Here is a 17142-nt window from a genome sequence, read left to right on the forward strand (position 1 = left end):
GTAGTAAATAACAAGAAAGCCAATAATCATTACAAGGATGTAGCATTTCCCTACTTATGTGCATATAATTATATTCTACATTATTTAAACAGAGCTTGATGAAGTTCTGCTTGATTGGAGTTCATATTTAGTTAATTAGGGATATGATTGAGCAATATTACATTAGTCCCAAGATGGATGATCCATCCGGAGAAAAAAGAAACCACCTTGCTACATAAAAAAATCAGTAATTAATGATAAATAACAATGATCACTGCATAACCTCAGCTCTATTACCCGATGATTAATCAAGACAGACGGTTAATTTTAGAATTTTCTGCAATTAATATTAAGCAAACAAAAGAGTAAATGACACAAACCAAATCAAGAAAAAGTAGTTCAGATAAATCAACCATAACTTCGTATTTAATTGGATTTAAACATTATCAAAAGCATAAATTTACCTCAGCTAGCATGTGATCAGTCTCGTCAAAAACAAGAATCTTGATGCAACTAACGCCCAATTTCCTACTGGACATCCACTTCCTGATTGTTCCGGGAGTTCCAATGACTACTTGTGCTGAGACGTATATGGCGTTTCACCCGTGCTAACCTTCATCAAATTAATACCCACTATATTAAAGATCAAAGCATTGTACCTACATTCCAATTCGAACACTAACTTATCAACGAAATATTGAAAAGCACACTTAAATCAAACTAATCAACAATTTGAAAATCCCAAGTATTAGGTGAATGCAGAATCTGCGTTCTCGTCCCAAGTAATTAAACAAGGAGACTGAAATTCTAAATTTTTATCTCTTACCACTATTGTCTCAGCAACTCAACAATGGAGGATCAAATAGAAAGCAAACTCCTTATACGGTCAAAACCCGGTTTCGGGATTATCTCGCCACTTGCATATGCTCAGTATGCAAACAGCCCAAAATTCAAACGTAGCAACTGTATTTAGCTGATCAAAACCCAAATTGTCTTTCGGACGAGTATTCCAAATAGGAAATTCAAAGCTTTTAAAAATTATGTTTTTTTTTTTTTTTTTTTTTTTTTTAATGTCTTGGACGTTGGCCTAAAATTCTTACATTTTTTTAATCGATTGAGACCCCTAAACTGATTAAGTGTCACAGGTCCCCGAACCAAGGACAGGCTATGTCTTGGGACAATTTAATTTCATTTACAATTTCAAATTTAGCATGTATTTGAACTACAAGATAATTAGTGAGACTTGAGCCTTAGTTTTATTTTCTTGTATGTTTTTTAGTATGTTAGCTCGGACTCATGTAGGAGTCATCTTCTTTAAGTATAAGTCAAGCGCTCTAGGATTGAGTCATTTAGAAAATTAATATAAATTTTTTTTTTTTTTTCTCTTATCATCTTCTTCCCTTCTTTAATAGAAGTGCTCTCCTTGAAGTGAATAATTTCTATGTATTTTTCTTGAAGTAGCTTGAGATGTGTTACAAGTAGTATTTAGAGCCAAGCTTTCCTTGGCATCTCCTTCGTTAATGAAAAAAATCTTTCATCCTTAATATCATAGAGCAAGTCGAACAGTTACAGTAACGTTTGGATGTTATTTTACAGACATTTAAAGATGTCAAGAACCACCTTAAAAACTCTCTCATGTTTCCAATAATCCCGTTAGAAACCAGAAACCAATTCCACCATTCTCTGATCTCCCCCTCCGAATCTCGTGTTCCTCTCTTCCTCTCAGAAATTATTTTCCATTTTCTCCTTTTCTTTCGCTCATACCTAGCACCATCTATTCACTAATCGTCAGATGGGAGTTTGATCCCGATAGCTTCGACGAAGCTCAAATTGTTAAGCTCGGGGAGGTTGCAGTCTCCACCGGAGAGAAGAACGTAGACCCCATCTTGAATATGAAATCAAAGCTCTACCGTTTCAATAACAATGATAACTAGTGGAAGGAGAGAAGCGCTGGTACTGTCAAGCTCCTCAAGCATAAGGAGATCACAAAGGTTCACCTCTTTAGATCGATGCCAATGGGTCCTATACCGACTCCTCTGCGAGCATTTCGAAGCACCCAATCACCAAAATCTTCGAGAGCATTTGATGTGGACAATGGGCCATCAATGGAGACATATAGGGAAATGAACGGAAATGTAGATGGTTATTTTGATGGTCAAAAGCGTGGAGCTCCCTTACGCGGCTCCAGCTCTTCGCAGAGAAAGACATGGAAGAATCGAGACTTTACGCAACTCCAGCTCTTCGCAGAGGAAGACACGGAAGAATCAGGACTTTCCCTCTTCCAACCTAGCCTGGCCCATTGTCTCCTTTCGATGGGGTCATCAATTCCAACTCCTCCGTGAACAGACTACTCATGGTGTTCCAACTACTTCGTTCAAAACTTGGGTTTCAGCATCAGAGCACAAATTCCAGTTCAATGAAGATGAAGTTATTAGTGAAGAAGACCCCAACACTATTGTCCACGTCCCTGTTGAAAATCTGAGAGACTTCGTGAACAAGTCCTTAGAGAATTGGGATTCCGAGATATATTCAAGAAAGGATGAAGAGAATGCAAAGGCTATTTCCCTGTTTGCGGTTGTTATTCATCTTAGTGATGCCATCGAAGATGAAGGGAAGCGTCTGGAGAATCTGGTGAGAGGAATATTTGCAGGTAATATATTTGATCTCGGGTCTGCACAGCTTGCAGAGGTGTTTTCAAAGGATGGAATTTTTAGCAAGTTATCAAAACCTTGTCCCTCGACCTTGGGTTATTGATGACTTGGACATTTTCCAATTGAAATGGAGCAAGAAACCTTGGAAGAAGGCTATCATTTTTGTTGATAATTCTGGTGCAGATATTGTTTTGGGTATTTGACCATTTGTAAGAGAATTACTCCGGTAGGGGACTCGGGTTGTTTTGGCAGCCAATGACTTGTCTTCTAAAGTTCTATCAATGATGTCACTTACCCCGAATTGGTTGAGATTATATCAAAGTTGAAGGATAAACATGGGCAGCTCTTGGGTGTTGATACTTCAAATCTTTTAATTGCCAATTCTGGTAATAATTGGCCGGCTATTGATCTTACGAGAGTTTCACAAGAGCTTGCCTACCTAGCAAGTGATGTGGACCTAGTTATGTTGGAAGGGCAAGGCCTAGCGACGGACCTAGTGAGGGGTAAGAAGTTTTTAGTGCATTTTTCTTCTTTTTTGCTTGATGTATTGCCGTTGAGGGGTGTTGTAAGCTATGGTGGCGGGAAAATATTCATGGGTTTGCAAGTTCTAGGAGATACAAAAGTTGCCTATCAACTGCTTGATGTTTTGCCACTTAAAGTTGTTTTCAAACCTTTTGATAGAGGAAAAGAAATAAATCCCTTGGAAATGATTTGTGAGGACCGGAACACCAATGAGCTACTTCCTCCCGAAGAACTCGAGCATCTGGATCTTCCTGTGAGTGAGGAATCCACCAGTCCTGTGAATAAAGCATTGTACATATAAGAGAATGATACACCATTTTTAGTAGGAATCACGGTCCTTTCTCGACATTGCACAAAAGCCATAAGATTTAATTTGTTTACTGGAAACCAAAATCTTGATCAAGGAGACAAAAGTTTCAAGACGAGTGAACTCCTATGGTATATTTTGGTTTTTACAGCGCCAATGGAGGCTTCAAAATTTCTAATGAAGACAAAGAATACATGCAAAGTTGCAGAGCAGTGGGGTCTACTTGTGCATTTGGTGGTGGAGATGATCTTTATTAACCTATTGGAATGTTAGAGGCATCATTTAGAAAGGATTGCTATGTTACTTCCTGGGATGAAATTACTCTCATTGCACAGGAATCAGTGTAAAATAGAATTGGTGAGAATGGCTTTATTGGGAAATGGCGCGTTGTGGTTGTAGGGAATTCCCTTTCCCAAACCCAAGTGTATTATTTCCTTATTTGAGAGATATTATCAGCTTAACTCCTTAATATGGAATAGTTACACTTGTGAAGTTACGATGGTTCTTACACTTCTGCATGGTCGACATCTGTATTATGTGAATGCTTTTGAGGAGAGAAATAATTCGGGACCAAAAAAATGTCCCGAATGGGATTTTTTTTTTTTTTACCGAATGATTAAAAAAATATTTTTTAATGATGTTGTGAATTTTTTATTTTTTTTAAAAATATTTATGATGATTAAAAAAATACATGAAAAAAAAAAGAAAAAAGAAGAAAAAAATTTACACTATTCGGTGAACTTTTTGGGTCCCTAATTCAGCACCCGTAGCAGTACTCTTTTGAGAATGCAACTAGCACATTGGAGATAAGTGTTGTTGCGGCTGACAAAATAGCACGACTAATCCTATCGATCTTTATCTTTTTCTCTGAAATTTCCTTTGTAGCACCTTGTGGACAAGGTGCTTCTATGGGAGATGGTTTGCCATAATCACTGAATGAAGGACATGGATTATGGGCATTAGGCAAGTTTAATTTCATTTACAATTTCGAATTCAACATGTATTTGGATTACAAGATAGATAATGGGCCTTGGGCCTTAGTTTTATTTTCTTGTATGTTTTTTAGTGTGTTAGCTTGGGCCCATATAGGGGCCATCTCTTTTAAGTATGAGCCAAGGGTTCTAGGGTTGAGTCATCCAGAAAATTAATGCAAATTTTATTTTCTTTCTCTTATCATCTTCTTCCCTTCTTCAATGGAGGTGCTCCCCTCGAAGTGAGCAATTTTTATGTATTTTTCTTTAAGTAGCTTGAAGTGTGTTACATTAAGATTTTAATATTCTAGAATCGTGCAGCAATACTAAAAGAACCAGATCTGACCGAGAGAGTTAAATCGTATCGTAGTGAGAGTCTTAGGGTTCATCGAGGAACTAGTTGTTCTTATTTTCGTCGTCGTTGATGGTCCAAGTGGTTGGCCCAAGTGGTAAAGGCCTTGGTCTTGGGATATCACTCCCTTCAAGGTCTAATGTTCAACACCTCATGGGTGCAAACAATCTTTTAGGGTCACACCCTGGTGAAAAATCAACAATTTAACCAATTCCGTATAGGAAAACTTCCAAGGGTACGGTGCATAGGACCAGAGTTTATAAGGGTGGGTTCGAAAGGCCCTGCCTTGGAGAGGTTTCCCAACATGAAAAAAGGGCCTCTACCTTGAAGGCTGAGGCGACTTTGTCTTTGGAAGTCAATGACGAGCCCGGCTCCTCCATTAGATCGTCCTCCTCATTGCCCCACCGCACATGTAACACCCCGTATTTTTAGTGTATTTTTTAATTGAAGGACTATTTGTTATTAATTTATAAATTGATTCTTTTGTTTTAAATTTTCAGATTTTAGTGAGTTTATTTTTATGATTTTTAATTTGTGAAAATTAAATTTGACATGTTTTCTTAATATTAATTATTGTTATGCATTTAAATTTCTTTTCATATTAAATTAACTTGTTGTTGGATTTAATTATTTATTTTCATTTTAATCACTACGTTTGAATTATTTTATTTTACTTGCTATTTTGAAATCGTTTCCGTTGGATTATTTTTGTGACCCAAGATGTGAGGATTGGACCTCATTTATTTCTCTCGCTTTTTCTTTTCTTCCTCTTTTTCTTTTCTCCTCATTTTTTTTTTCTTCTCCCCTGCTTTCCTGCGCGACGCCAGCCTCCTTCTCTCTCCCGTGCGTTGCTTCGCCTCCACCTAGCCCGCCTCCGTGCGCCACCGTCCGGCGACACCGCCCAGCCCACGACCTTCCACACCCACCGGCGACCTCCCCCTCAGGTTTTCAGCTCCTCCCTCGCCGTCATGGGTCCCCACGCGCAGCTCTAAGCCACAGCCTTCCTTGTGCTCGCTCGCCGCCGTCGCGCCACCTTTGGCCACCATTTTCTCACAACATCATCATCAACCTCTTAGCAACCTAATGCACCCATCCTCAACCCCGATCCGCCACCGGTGAAGCTCCACCATCCACATTTCCTTTTGTGCATTTGGGCCTTAAACCACCCTCTACGCTGCCACCCACGGCCAACCACCACCACCATTGGCTTCACCGACATCCCTAAGCCCCACCCTATCAATTTTGGGTCTTGGTTTGTCCCCGTTCAAAAGTGAGTTTTGAGACCCACGGCCACAGTGCATTTGCACTGTTCTGTTGCAGTGCCGCCACTTATATCACCTCCGTGTTCTTTCAAAAATTATATTATAGCATTGTAAGTATTTTCTCAAAAAATTTTTGATATTTAAATGTATTTTGCACTAAATCATATTTATTGTGAATTGGTTGATTGTGCCGGACTGATTCCGAAGAATAAGGGGGTCGGTTGGATTGAATTATGGAGTTGTTTGTGTGATTGGTTTATGATGTGAGATTTATTGGCGGTTTCGAGTTTAAATATTGGTGTTTCGAGTTTGACGTTGGTTACGATGGATATTGATGATTTTAGAAAGTGGTGATATATTTTGGAATTATGAAGGTTTTAAGTTTTGAGGAATTAAAATAGGTTATTTTAAAAGTTTAGGCTTAAATATCAAAATATGTGATTGATTGGAAACTTACAGAAATTACGTGATTATTTTATAGGTGATGATTTATAGTCGACTCGACTTTTTTGAGAAAAATTCTGAAAAAGCTAAGAATTCCAGGTAAGCGGGGTTCCTATGCTAGTTTTTATACGAATTATTGAGACTGAGGTTGACCTTCTGAAAACTTTGCATATTTTGTAATGAAATGAAAACTTGAGAAAAACCAACCTCAGTCGTTTATTTGCATCACTCATGAAATCTGTCCGGAAAAGAGAAAATATTTTTCTGACATACATTGTGTAGACATGAGCAATATTTGATATGTTTCTGAAATATGTAAAAGAGCAAATATGATATCATTGAGATATTTTTTTTATACATGTGATATGAAATGATTTGGATATGTTTTTTATCAAATGGAAAGGATATGAATATGTTTCACACATGTTTTGATATGATATGGATATGATAAATCTTTGGCATACTTATCTGTTCTGGATCTGATTTCTGAATATGGTTTACGTGATATGGTTGGTACCACCATGATATGATATGATATGAGTGCACCTACTTTGGAAACAAAGTGGTCTTTTTACGTGTTCTTTCCAGTGTGTACACTCGGGCTCCAAGATTGAAAAATGGAAAGTTCACCATATGATATTGCCTGGTTTGGCCACCGGGGATAGCACAACCCTACCACGGGGGTTAAACATGGTACATGATATGATACGATATGACATGATATGATAAGATGAAGATGTTCAGTTATGTTATGTTAAAGCGTTTTTGAATATGAAACGGATATTTTAAATACAAACTGTTGGTTTTCGAATATGAAAATGGTTTTTGAATACTAAAAAGGTCTTTGATTATGAAACGGATCTTTGAATATGAACAGTTGGTTGTTGAACATGACAATGGTCTTTGAATATGAAAATGGTCTTTGAATATGGAAAGTGTCTTTAAATATGAACAGTTAATTTTTGAATCTGAAAAGTCTGAAGAGTCGCTCTGATTTTCTGATAACACGTTTCTGAGATCTGCATATAAAAATGAAAAGTTTTATTTCTGCATACGGAATTTTCTAAAAAGGCTCATGTTTACATACTAGTATATGTTCTCTGCTTACTGAGTTGTTGATAACTCACCATTCTATTATTTCTAATATTTTCAGATGATTTGAATATTTCCAGTTGAGGATAAAAAATATGGAGCATAGGTAAGAGGAGTTAAGAATAGTGGTTTAAGCATAGGAGGGTTGCATGAGTATTGAGGATTTTGTTATTCAGTAAGTTTGTTGCATTCTGATGATATGAATTGTTGGGAGGTTGATGTTTTTATTAAGACTTTGTATTGTCTTGGATTAATTATACTAGAGTATTTGATGTGAATTAATGAGTAGTTTGTGAGATAGAAAAAAAATTGATTATGTACTATGTGGATGAAAAATAATTTTTAGCGATATGAGTGAACTCTCCGGACCCTCAGGGACGGGGCATTACAACACATTTGGAGGTTTGATCTCAAGTAATGCTTTGGTGGCATTGATGATGGCATCGGCCATTCGAGCGAGTGAAAGTGAGAGCAAAATTGCAAGAGAGAGATCGGTCTCATTTGTTTTCGCAGATGAGATGAAATGAATTGAGATAAAAGTTAGAAATTAAATAAAATATTATTAGAATATATATTTTTTAATTTATTTTTGTTTTGAGATTTTAAAAAATTGAATTGTTTATTTTATTTTATATGAAAATTTAAAAAAAATGTAATGATTAAATAAAGTAAAATAAGATAAGATAAAAGTTTTGTGAAAAGTCTCGTAGCCGTTAGTTTTGCAAAGTAAAATGGAAATAGAGATTAGAGACGGAAGCATTTCTTATAATCTTTTGTCATTCATCTTTTGTTATAGAAAGGAAGGTCAAGGTGGATCATATTTATTTGAGTACTTTAATTATTAAAAAAAAAAAAAAACTCAAATTCTACTTCATCTGTGTGAGGGAGTATTTTTTTAAATATAAGATAAAAATATAAAATACCTTTGTATATCGTTTTCAACACATCTCATCTAATTTTATATCTTTTTAAAATATCACTCAAATATAAATATTTTTTAATTTCAGATTTTTAACTTTTTTATCTAATTATTTATTAATCATTATAATTTTTTTAAACTCTCAAACAAAATACAAAAAATAATTCAATTTTTTTAAATTTTAAAATAAAAATAATATTATAAATTCTAACAATCCTATAACTTTATAATAATTTTCCAACTTTTTTTATTCATAACTCAATAAAATATCATAGTTCAAACCATTTTATTATTATTCACAAACTATTTAACTATTATTTATAAATGAGTTATGCTACATACAGTTACTTTTACGTATTTCTTGTGCACTCCATTGATATGATTGACCAAATGAGTTATTTTATATTAAAAAAAGTGATGCAGCCAATCACATCAGTAGAATGCATAAAAAATATACACAAATGACTGCACATAAAAATTTTATTTAGAAATTTATCATCTCCTTTTAACTCAACATTCAATTACACATCTTTTGTTTTCAAAAAATTCTCATCTTATACAATCATTAACTTTTCTAACTTCCAATACAAAATAAAATAAATAATTCAACTTTTTCAAATTCTAAAATAAAAATAATATTAAAAAATATATTCTAACAATATTTTATTTAACTTTTTAACTTTAATCTCAACTCATCTCATCTCATCTATAAAAACAAACCAACTATCGCACGTGGAACTTGCATGAAGATATTTTTCTCTTTTTATTCGTCACACAATTGCCTTTCAAAAAAAAAATAATAATAATAATAACAAAATAACTTCAAAGATTCATTAAAAAAAAAAAAAAAAAAAGTTCAGAGATAAAAATATCTTCGAATTTGGGCCCATCTCCGAACACCTAATCTAAAATAGCCCGGCCCAAATCATATAAACCCATCACAGCATCAAGCGAAATCAGTCCAACACCTCCCTGCCATGCCAAGCGAAGCCGAAACCTCGCGCAAAAACAAATCAATGGGGAGCAGTAAGAGCAACAAGGAAAAAAAGTCTTCCTCCTCGAGGACACGCAGAAGCAGACCGCCCGAACGCTCGGAATCCGAGTCCGAGTCCGAGTCCTACGACTCCTCTCCGGACCCGCGAGGCTCCGGAAAGCGCAGGGACAGAATCGGCGGCAGAATACGTCGGAGCTCTTCGCGTAATCGGGACTCCGAAGACGAAGGTGATTCCTACGGCAGCGACGATGAACGTGGGCAAAGCAAGAGGAAGAAGAGATCCTCCAGAAATATCACGGAAGAAAAAATCACGGAGTACTTGTCTAAGAAGGCGAAGAAGAAGGTTTGTGATTTTTGCCCACATCTCTATTTCTGCTTTCGTCGTTTTGGCCTTTTTTGATTTCTTGATTTTACCTATTCCTTCTTTTTAATTGGCTAGGCAATGCGAGCTGCGAAGAAGTTGAAGGCTCAGACGGTCTCTGGTTATTCGAATGATTCGAATCCCTTCGGTGATTCCAACCTCAACGAGAAGTTAGTTCTTTTTTTCTGTTTCTTTAAATTTCTTCATTTGGATACTTACCTTGCTCATGATTCCAATTGAACTCTCAACTTTATGCTATAGTGGAAAGTTATGCTTAACGATAACCACTTTTAAGCATAAGGTTCTGTGCCTGGAAACATTTTTCGGACTAACCTCAGTCATTTTATTAACAATGAAGAAGGAAAAATAACTCTTTTATGCATTTGAATATCTTTCTGTCGGGGCCAGGCTTCTATAGTGGAGATTGGTAGCTGCAAGTCTAGGAAATGTGAAATTAAATTGGGGGGATCTCAATACGAATTCAAAGTTTTTTTTTTAATAAAAATCTATTTGCAAACATATTTTATGACACCCAACACATCACAGAAGTAGGCCCAACAATTATGAAAAATTATTGGTGTTTAACTTTTTTATAAATATAATGGGTTCCATAATAAGTGGTGTGTTGACACACAAGGCTTACTTGTAGCAAAACTTATGTGGGGGTAAGTTTGACAGAGAGTTTCCAATTTTTTTTTCAGCATTGATTTTAGAGAAATGATATTTGCAGTACTAGGGTGTGCAAGTCCCGCCTACCCCTTTGGAAAAAGTGACTAAATCTGAGACCCGCATGCCAAAATCATTTTTTAATGGTGGACCAAACTTTTTTTCAAAGGGAGTGCGCAAGACTTGTATACCCTAGGACTGTATCCAGCATTACTCTTGATTTTATGACTATAATGGCAAAATTTGTTTACTGCAGAATGAGGAATTGTTTTTATTGTAATTATAATGTGGCAGAAGTATGGGCATGGTTGTATGTTATTGACCGTTGTTATTTACGATCCAAAAGTTATTGTCTGGAGATTAAGATTGGTTTTCTTGTTTATCTATTTTTTCCTTCGGGTGGGTTGAAACTGCTTCTGATATGTATGTTAACCATAGGAATACAATTCATATCTTCTGTGAATTGACTACACTAGTGATCTCATACATGATGAATTGACTGTATAGATTAGTGGCAAAGATTCAGTTCGTGTAATGAATGCATTTGACTTCATATGTTTGATCATCAGATTTGTGTGGAGTAAGAAGATTGAGCGTGATGTTTCCCAAGGTGTACCGCTAGATATGTTTTCAGTCAAAGCTGAGAAAAAGAGACAGAGAGAAAGGATGGTACGAATTGTACTCAAGTTTTCTTCACTGCGTGTCATTCACATTTTGATGCATTCATTTTCTTTATGACTCTCAAGCCTTTGGTGGTCTTTGTTAAGACTTTTTATGGTGGTGACTGGTTACCTCTCTGTCAACAATTGTTGAAATTTTTTGAATAACTATCAGAAGGGGCATATTAGGATTTAGCTGACTATTTTTTATCAGTGTTCAGACTTTTATTGAAGAGCACAAAGGCTTACCCAAAGTAGATGGGATGTAGACGAGGAGAGAGAAACCTAATTAGGAATTGGAAGAGATACAAGGAACTCATAAAAATGCAACCCATTAAAATCTATAGCAGCTGCCCGAGGAACAAAGTATTGAAGAAGAAGGTTTTTAAGCTCTTCCATCGTGCTCTCACAGTCCTCAAAATTTCTATTCTTCTTTCCCCCCCCAAGTACACCTCACTAGGAGTATTTAGAAGACTATAAACATGAAAGTTATAATTTGGGTTATTAATATTTCAAGGGGTAGGAGAAAGACGAAGGAATGGTTGAAAATTTTTAGTATTTTAGCTTTTTAAATACTGATTTTTTTTTTTAATAAGTAAATGATATTATTGATAAGAATAGGCAAAGCCCAAGTACACAAGATGGTATACAAGAGACAAGACCTATCTAGGCTGCAGAAGTGAAAACAAGAAAATCATGTAGATTAAGGCCATTAAAATCTATAGCTATGGCCCAAAGAAATAAAGTACAGAAAAATAAAAGTAGAAGCTACTCTAGTGTCCGCTCCTTATCTTCAAATGTCCGATCGTTATGCTCTTGTCATATGCACCACATAATGCAGATAGGGGCCATCTTCCACACGGCTTTGATTTGTGGAGCACCTCCTAGAAATGTCCAGTTGGCCAATAACTCAACTACTGTGGCAGGCATTACCTAATTTAACTCTCCTCGGCTGAACACTTCGATCCACAAGGCTCTAGCTGTCTCACAATATAGCAAGAGATGATCCACTGACTCGCCAGCTTTCTTGCACATACAACACCAATCTAAGATATCGATCCGACGCTTCCTCAGATTATCGGTTGTCAGAATATTGCCCAGAGCAGCTGTCCAAGTGAAGAAGAGTGCTTTTGTGTTTTTTTTTTTGGGGGGGGGGGGGGGGATTATTCCTCTAAAGTTTCTTCCATGTGAAATTAGTATTCGGTAAATGTGTAAGGGATTTATAGAAGGATCAAACTGAGAAAGCGCCCTTACCTGTAGCTGTCCACCACAGCTTAGTGGCTTGTATTCCATTCAGCTTCACGGAATACACTAGGCTGAAAAAAGCCTCAAAGCTGTCTACTTCCCAGTCTTGGGCTGCTCTACTGAAGGTGATGTTCCATTGGACTTGGTCCCCCGATCGAACCATGAGGTCCGCCACTGAAGCTTCTTGGTCACAAGCCAACTGGAAGACGAATGGAAAGGAGTCCATTAGAGCCTCCTCCCCACATCATATGTCCCTCCAAAATTTTATCTGAGTACCCTCACCCAGCACAAATTTGTTATGGCAAGTAAACACCCCCCACCCTCGTCTAATGTGCTTCCAAATCCTCATTCATAGGCCCTGTTCACCTCTCTAGTACACCAACCCCCCACTTTTTAAATAATGATTTTATTCCCACGTTTTTATAAACTTAAGGTGTAATTTTGTGCAAAATATGGATTTATTATATATGCATTTTCAACTTATCAAAAAATATATGCCTTTTCAGATGTAGATTCGCATTGTTGAGGGCTGAGGGTAGATAAGTCTCAATCTTGGGTTTTGGATTTAAGATTTATTACTAAAATTTCTTGGTGAGTTGAGTAGGAAGTTAGGCTATGTTGAGCTATCTTGGTTTGAGTCGAGTATTTCACAAGTGGCAGCAATCTAGAGAATGGGTCATGTATGTATTGGTGTATTTGGTGGGAGAGAAATAAGAGAAGCTTCAAGGATCGCGAGAGAGCAATGGAAGAGCTTAAAGTCCCTCCATGTTTTTTTTTTTAAACTCGGGATCTGCTTCATATTGATGTGGTCCATGCATTGGTACTGCCATAATTTTCTATTTCACTGGTACTTTATCATATTTACTTAAATTCTTAATGCAGGCAGAGATTGAAAAGGTGAAAAAGCGAAGGGAGGAAAGGGCTATTGAAAAAGCTCAACATGAGGAAGAAATGGTACATTGGATTGCATTATACCTCTAGAGTTTTCTTCTCAAATTTATTGGCAGATAGAATTTGTGTTTATTGTTTCTTCTTTACTTAAACTTGGTTGACATTCAGGTGTGATAAAGTTTAGTAATTCTTTTGTTTCTGCAGGCAATGTTAGCCAGAGAACGTGCCCGGGCTGAATTCCAGGACTGGGAGAAGAAAGAAGAAGAGGTGTGGTGCTGAGCTGTCATCAGTATTTTTTTACCTTTTCCTTCCTTTGCCATACTTGTACGATCTCTCTTCCAATTGCCATATGAGTGAAACATTTTCATCTACAGTTTCATTTTGATCAAAGCAAAGTAAGGTCAGAGATTAGATTGCGTGAGGGGCGGACCAAGCCTATTGATATTCTCTACAAGCAACTCAATGGCTCTGATGATTTTGATATAGAAATAAATGAACCATACATGGTTTTCAAGGTAAATATCCCTTTTTGTTCTGAGGTTCCAGTTTTTCTCTGTGTGGGATTGTTAGCTGGAAGGGAACTCTTCTTTTGTTTAGCTTTTTGCATCTCTTCTTGTTATTAATTACAAGCAGTAAGTTTCGAATTACTATTTTTATTTTATCTATATCTACTATTGAAATTGGCATTTGACATCTACGATGGTGCAGGGCCTGACAGTAAAAGAAATGGAAGAGCTTCGTGATGACATCAAAATGCATCTGGACTTGGACAGGGCGACACCAACACATGTAGGGTACTGGGAGGTATCATTCTGTTCCCTTTGCTGTGTCTGTTTAGTGGCTTTCTAGTCCTTGAGAGTGTGTTTGAATAACTTTTCCAATATATCTTTTTCATCTTTCCAATCAAGACCATCCTGATAAGTTTAAAAATCTGCGTGCACGTGATGTGGGAAAATTTCATGTCAAGTCATGCGTGCGTTGTTGTTTCACTGATCTCCTGTCATAGGGCTTGACAGATATGTCGCGATAGTCCCAGAAGTCGGGGGCCTTGTGGCTTGGCAGATTTTAGAATACTCTAGGACTTCATTTGGTAGGTTGATGATGATGGAAAAGGATACTCCGATGAAGTAGCATCTGCTTCTATTGGCGTGATAGTTGAATTTCCATGCATGATTGACTTGATTATTGGCATTGTTTCTGACGGAAATTATCCATTAGGCCACTGCTCGAAAACTATAAATGCAAAAGTTAGAAGAGTACGGTTTTTAATGACCTATATAAGGATTTTTATATTTGGTTGGGCAACTGGGAAATGTCTGATATGTGCAATTGAACAGGCACTTTTGGTGGTCTGTGACTGGGAACTAGCTGAAGCTCAGAAAAAGGACGCGCTGGATCGTGCTAGGGTTCGTGGGGAAGAACCTCCTGTTGAGTTGCTTGCTGAAGAGAGGGGTTTGCATTCCAGTATTGAAGCAGATGTCAAGAGTCTCTTGGAAGGAAAGGCTTATGTAGAACTAGAGGCATTACAGTCCCAGATTGAGTCACAGATGCGTTCTGGGACGGCTAAGGTAGTTGAGTACTGGGAGGCTGTTCTTAAACGCCTTCATATATACAAGGCTAAGGTATCTATCATCAGACCTTCAATGTCGTTGTATCTTATAGAAGTTATAAGTTCAACCTTACTGGTTGTTTGCTGCATATTCAGGCTTGTTTGAAGGAAATTCATGCTAAAATGTTGCGCAAGCATCTGCAACACCTTGAGCAACCTTTGGAGGATGAAAATAAATCAGAGTCTGATCCTGATTTAGGACTGAAAGAGGACAACAGTGAGCATGATGTTGATGGTACGCACATGATGTCATTTGTCTCCATTTACATATGCTATTGCTCCTATGAGGGTGGACTCACGATTTTTCCTGCATAGATGCTCAAGCATTCTCTCCAGAACCCATGAAGGAAGAGACTTATGAGGATGAACAAGAGGCTGGTTCATTTTCCCCAGAACTGTTGCATGGTGATGAAAATGAAGATGCAATTGACCCTGAAGAGGACAGGGCTACGCTTGTAAGTTTACTTGGGCAATGCAGTCATTATTCAATTATGAGCCTGTGACACAAAATCAGCTCCAAAAAAAAAAAAAAAAGAAAGCATTTTAGAATGTCTATTGAACAATTTACTTTTTATGTGCATGTAAATAAATTTCTGCTTTGAGGCAACCAAATAAATGCTTGGGTAAATTCACAGGAACTGAAACGTATGGCTGTTGTAAAAGAACAACAAAGACGAATTCAAGAAGCTTTGGCATCAAAGCCAGCCCCACCTGAAGATAATTTTGAGCTGAAGGCCATGAAAGCTATGGGAGCTACTGAGGAAGGGGATGCAGTTTTTGGATCTGGCGCTGAGGTGAACCTGGATTCTCAGGTGGCTTTTCTGGCAATTCTTCCCCCATCTTTTATTACTTATCGAAAAATTCTTCCCCCCATCTTTACCTTAATATTGTAAAAACCTTGAAGAAAATGAAGACCTATTTGATCACATTACCCTCATTTCTCTCCTATGAAGTCTTGTGATCTTATAATATGGATGCAGGTGTATTGGTGGCATGACAAGTACCGACCAAGGAAGCCAAAATATTTCAATCGTGTCCACACCGGATATGAGTGGAATAAGTACAATCAGACTCACTATGATCACGACAACCCACCTCCCAAGATTGTGCAAGGCTATAAATTTAATATCTTCTATCCAGACCTTGTTGACAAGACAAAGGCTCCAGTTTACACTCTTGAGAAGGATGGGAGCAATGGTGAGACATGTATTATAAGGTTCCATGCAGGGCCACCTTATGAGGACATCGTAAGTTTTCTTGATCTGGTGGTTTACATTATTGTTGTGAATCCGTGGATGATTGATTGTTTCATATGCTAATTGCACCGAGTCGTCAAATCATATTTGCAGGCTTTTCGGATTGTAGACAAGGAATGGGAATATTCTCATAAGAAGGGCTTTAAATGCACATTTGAACGTGGGATTTTGCATGTATATTTCAACTTTAAACGCTACCGCTATCGTAGGTGACGTGTGGCTAGTTTTGCTACTTATTCATCTGATGCTTCAAAACTGCCTGTGGTGAGACTCGAGATTTCTCTTACATGTACTTCCGAGTTCCGAGATTTCTCCTACGTAATCAATCATCCATTAGATTTCAAGTATGATAATATAATCCCATAATGTGAAATATCTCTCGTGAACAATAATTGAATTGAATTGAATTTTTGTCTATTATTTGCTACATTATTGATATGATATTTTTAAAGTAAAAAGGGATTAGTATATGGGAATGGATAGAGATCGTCACATGTATCTGGGCAAACCCTCCGGCGGGTGTAGTTTGATGCTAGTGGTCGGATGAATGTCTCAGCAATTTAAGGTGTCGCCTTTTTGGATTTTTCCAGGCTCTATAATTGATTATTATTGTCTCTTATTGCGACTGACCATTTTATAATTGTCTCTTATACAGCGATTTTATAATTTACAGTTAGAAATATATTTTTTTTTTATAATTTGGAAGTCATAAGGCAACGATGTGACGTTTGGTACCCGACCCAACATGCATTGAAAAAAGGAAAATGATTTTCCTACAATACATTGTACAATAATATGATAAATGAGGAGTATTTTTATAAAATATCTAATAAAAGTAATATAATTTTATAAAAATATCTCTTATTTAACACATTGTTGTATAATGTATTGTACAAAATATTATAGATATATCATTACTCTTAAAAAAAAATTGTATCTCTATTCTTTTGCTGTTAATTGAA

General features: G+C 36.8%; 1 protein-coding gene and 1 pseudogene across 1 annotated transcript; both read left to right on the forward strand.

The window, feature by feature from the left end:
* Positions 1-1988: 1988 nt before the first annotated feature.
* On the forward strand, positions 1989-3453 carry LOC121267900 (annotated as a pseudogene).
* Positions 3454-9452: 5999 nt separating this feature from the next.
* Positions 9453-16415, forward strand: LOC121267639 (cactin). Its single transcript, XM_041171596.1, has 13 exons — positions 9453-9836; positions 9933-10024; positions 11090-11189; positions 13307-13378; positions 13520-13582; positions 13690-13830; positions 14024-14119; positions 14653-14937; positions 15021-15159; positions 15240-15379; positions 15560-15736; positions 15905-16171; positions 16274-16415. Exons 1-13 carry the CDS (start codon positions 9477-9479, stop codon positions 16391-16393), a joined length of 2052 nt encoding a protein of 683 aa, XP_041027530.1. The 5' UTR covers positions 9453-9476; the 3' UTR covers positions 16394-16415.
* Positions 16416-17142: the final 727 nt, after the last annotated feature.

The sequence above is a fragment of the Juglans microcarpa x Juglans regia genome, chromosome 5S (genome assembly GCF_004785595.1).
Source record: "Juglans microcarpa x Juglans regia isolate MS1-56 chromosome 5S, Jm3101_v1.0, whole genome shotgun sequence".
Lineage (NCBI taxonomy): Eukaryota > Viridiplantae > Streptophyta > Magnoliopsida > Fagales > Juglandaceae > Juglans > Juglans microcarpa x Juglans regia.

Coding starts and splice junctions, on each gene's coding strand:
- LOC121267639 (XM_041171596.1), top strand. CDS start 9,477: ATGCCAAGCGAAGCCGAAACCTCGCGCAAAAACAAATCAATGGGGAGC. Junction 14,120..14,652: donor CACATGTAGGGTACTGGGAG/GTATCATTCTGT, acceptor GCAATTGAACAG/GCACTTTTGGTGGTCTGTGA. Junction 15,737..15,904: donor AGGTGAACCTGGATTCTCAG/GTGGCTTTTCTG, acceptor ATATGGATGCAG/GTGTATTGGTGGCATGACAA.